Source organism: Meleagris gallopavo, unplaced genomic scaffold, assembly GCF_000146605.3.
Source record: "Meleagris gallopavo isolate NT-WF06-2002-E0010 breed Aviagen turkey brand Nicholas breeding stock unplaced genomic scaffold, Turkey_5.1 ChrUn_random_7180001957651, whole genome shotgun sequence".
NCBI classification, from domain to species: Eukaryota; Metazoa; Chordata; class Aves; order Galliformes; family Phasianidae; genus Meleagris; species Meleagris gallopavo.
The window spans coordinates 3,546-6,517 of NW_011217721.1; the positions used below are offsets into that span (position 1 = coordinate 3,546).

General features: G+C 62.8%; 2 protein-coding genes across 2 annotated transcripts in view; one reads left to right on the forward strand and one right to left on the reverse strand.

Moving 5' to 3' along the window:
* Nucleotides 1-146, reverse strand: part of CBARP (CACN subunit beta associated regulatory protein) — a gene marked incomplete at its 3' end in the record, with an annotated part of 3,684 nt that extends 3,538 nt beyond the window's left edge. The window contains 1 exon segment of the mRNA XM_031557788.1: nt 12-146. Within this exon segment, the coding sequence (XP_031413648.1) occupies nt 12-146 (135 nt within the window).
* Nucleotides 145-2,126, forward strand: ATP5F1D (ATP synthase F1 subunit delta). Its single transcript, XM_010728416.2, has 5 exons — nt 145-156; nt 251-404; nt 724-812; nt 1,260-1,387; nt 1,997-2,126. The coding sequence occupies exons 1-4, from the start codon at nt 145-147 to the stop codon at nt 1,380-1,382; spliced, it is 378 nt and encodes a 125-aa protein (XP_010726718.1). The 3' UTR covers nt 1,383-1,387; nt 1,997-2,126.
* Nucleotides 2,127-2,972: the final 846 nt, after the last annotated feature.

The following is a 2,972-nucleotide window of genomic DNA, read 5'->3' on the forward strand; positions in this document are numbered from 1 at the left end:
CACGCAGGTACGAGCCGTCCGCCGTGCGGGACAGCACCGTTCGGCTCCGCTGCCCTCGGCGCGGCCGCAGCGAGAGCTCTCCGCGCCCTTCTCCCAGCCCGGTGCGCCGCTGGTCCCTTCCGACCCAAACCCTTCTGTGACCCCATGAGCCCCTCCGTGCTCTGACCTTCCATCGCCCCCCGCCCCCATTCAATGACCCCGTGCTGCTCGCGCCGCCCCGCGGCTGCTCACCTCCCCTCCCCCCCCATAGGTGTTCTACAACGGTGCCAACGTGAAGCAGGTGGACGTGCCCACCCTGACCGGCTCCTTCGGCATCCTGGCCTCCCACGTCCCCACGCTGCAGGTCCTGAAGCCAGGAGTGGTGACGGTGTACGGCGAAGACGGCACGGCCACCAAATACTTCGGTGCGAGGGGAGGGCGGAGTAGGGAGGGCATCCCGGGACCCTCGGGGGGAGCTCAGCCATGGGGTGTGCTGTGCTGCAGCTCTGCTGCCCTCCCTGCTGAGTGCTGGATTTGGGAGAGGGGATGCACCGTGGGGTGTGTTTGGGGGTGAAGTTTTGTACAGACATTCCTCTGCTGCACCTTTGCTCTGTTTGATGTGAGGCTGAAGGCTGCTGTGGTTCGTGTTATGGGTGAACTTTGAGGGCTGGTTTTGTCTGAGGAGCCATCAGGCTCCCGTGCTGACCCCCAGAGCAGTGCCTGACCCGCTGCCATTCCTCACAGTGAGCAGCGGCTCCGTCACGGTCAATGCAGACTCCACGGTGCAGGTGCTGGCGGAGGAGGCGGTGACAATGGACATGTTGGATCTGGCTGTAAGTACTGCACAGCACCTTGGGCCGGCCTGACAGCCAGGCTCCTGCATGGAGGGCTCTGTGCCCCACTCCTCTTGTGTGGGGTTGCTGTCTCGGGGCCTTCCTGTGGCTGCACAGCACCTGCCAGGACCCGACTGCCCATCATCACCCACTGCTTGGGATCAAAGGCCGCTCCTCCCCACTAACTGCATAGAGAGGAAGCCCTGTGGTCACTACCCCTTCCCCAGGCTCCATCCCTGCCCTTGGATAGATGTGCTCCTGCCCCTCCCCTCCCTTCTTCACCCCAGGAGCAGCATTCCCACAGCAGGGCCTGCCTGCAAGGGGCCAGCCCAGCCTGTGAACACACAGCCTGCGTGGGGCTGCCTGCAGTGGAGGAGAGGGGGAAATTGAGGCCCCCTGTCCTTCTCTGGTCTCTCAGTGACCCATTTCTTGTGCTCTCACGTTCAGACCGCAAAATCAAACCTGGAGAAGGCCGTTTCAGAGATGGCTGCAGCCTCCGACGAAGCTGCTAAAGCAGAAGCCCAGATTAAAGTGGAAGCCAACGAGGCTCTCGTCAAAGCCTTGGAATAACAGGGGTAAGCATCACCACATCCCAACCGGGGAGCACGGGGCTGTCCCGGGGCCGCTAGATGGCAGCCGCAGCATTGGCAGCCCGGGGCCGGGCCAGGCACAGCCCACGGTCACGAGTGGGGCCCCGCTGGGACGGGCAGCCCGGGGCTGGCCATGCAGCAGGCTGCATTCCTGGGGCCCCGCAGGGAGCGGTGCGGCCTCTGCTCTGTGAACACTCCCTTCCACTGCAAACAAACAGCTTCTGTCTCGGGGGAGGTGAGGCGAGGCTGCTTACCTCGTGGCCCATTTTCTCTGTGCCCTGCTAAGACTGTGCCTCATCCCTTTTCTTCCCACGTGTTGGCAGTTGGGAGGCTCTCTGTGCAGTGCTGTGCTGTGCCTGGCAGGTGAGTCACTGCAGCTCAGCTGGCCTCTCCCCGGAGCAGGTACAGCAGGGCAGCGCTCCTCTGCTATCTCCTGATCTCTGGTCTTGCCGCCCTTCGGCCCTTGAGGTCAAGTCTGAGGGGGCACCCAGTGGTTCTCGTTTCCTCGCAGCGAGGCTGAGCCCTCAGATCAGGATCCACCGCTCTGCTGAGCCCACCCTGCATTCAGACCGACTCCGCCTCTGTGTGTTGCAGGAATCCCACTGACGCTCTAGAAAAACCCCAGACTGTCCTACTTGTTCTGGCTTCCCCGTTTGTACAGATGGTGTGGGACAAATGGAGGCGGAGAAACTGCTCTGATCAATTAAAAGGATATGCAGTCTTGTCTTGTGGTGTGTCACCTTCTTCCGAGGCAGCACACACAGCTGGGTGTGGGGCAGGGTCTGCAGGGTGCAGCCCCTGGTGCGGTGTTACCTCCAGATCTGTTCTCGGGTGCTGCTGGGGATTCCCGTGGGAGGTTCACCCCAGGCAGCTTTGATGGCTCTCTCCTCCCTGTGCTGCCTCTTGTAATCCACCAGGATTGTGGCAGCACAGGAGGAGGAATCTGCAGGGCAGTGCAGGTCCATACTGGAGGCTTCCTGTCCCAGCTCCCTCCTCCCTCCCCCAGCTTTGCTCAGCCTCCATTGCTGCAGGAACCACATTGGGTCTGTTGTTTCTGCACAGTCCTTCCTGCAGCTGGACGGCAGCTGCCCAGCTCTGACCCTTCTCCCTGCTGCTATGGGCTGTCACCACTTCCCCTGCGTGTGTGGCATGCAGAGCAGGGGGGAAATCTCCCTCTGCTCCTTGGAGACAGGCTCGGTGCAAGAGGGAAGCAGCTGCTGCGGGTGGTGGGAGCCTCTCTTCAGTCGGTGCGGTGTGGGGGGTGGGTGGTGGTGCTCCACCAAAGCTGCCCTCACTTTGGGGCTGTGCAGCACTCAGCACTGCCCGAGGGGCAGCCCAGCCCCGGTGTCCCCTGTTCTGGGCAGGAGCTGCTTCCTGGCACAGCACGGCTCAGTGAGGGGCCCAATCCCCACACCAGACGCCTAAGGACGCATTTTGCCAACGGCACCATCTGCTGTGAGGCTGTGAGCTCACTGCCGTCCTCCCCACGCCTCCAGCGGGGATTTCAGGTTCCCTCTGCTGCACAGAGCGTGGTGAGGGGGGGGGGGGTCTAAGGGTCCGCTGTCCCCAC

What these genes read in the sequence shown, in the direction of transcription:
- ATP5F1D (XM_010728416.2), top strand. An exon ending in CACGGCCACCAAATACTTCG is followed by an intron (nt 405 to 723) that starts GTGCGAGGGGAG and finishes CATTCCTCACAG; the next exon opens with TGAGCAGCGGCTCCGTCACG. An exon ending in TGGACATGTTGGATCTGGCT is followed by an intron (nt 813 to 1,259) that starts GTAAGTACTGCA and finishes TCTCACGTTCAG; the next exon opens with ACCGCAAAATCAAACCTGGA.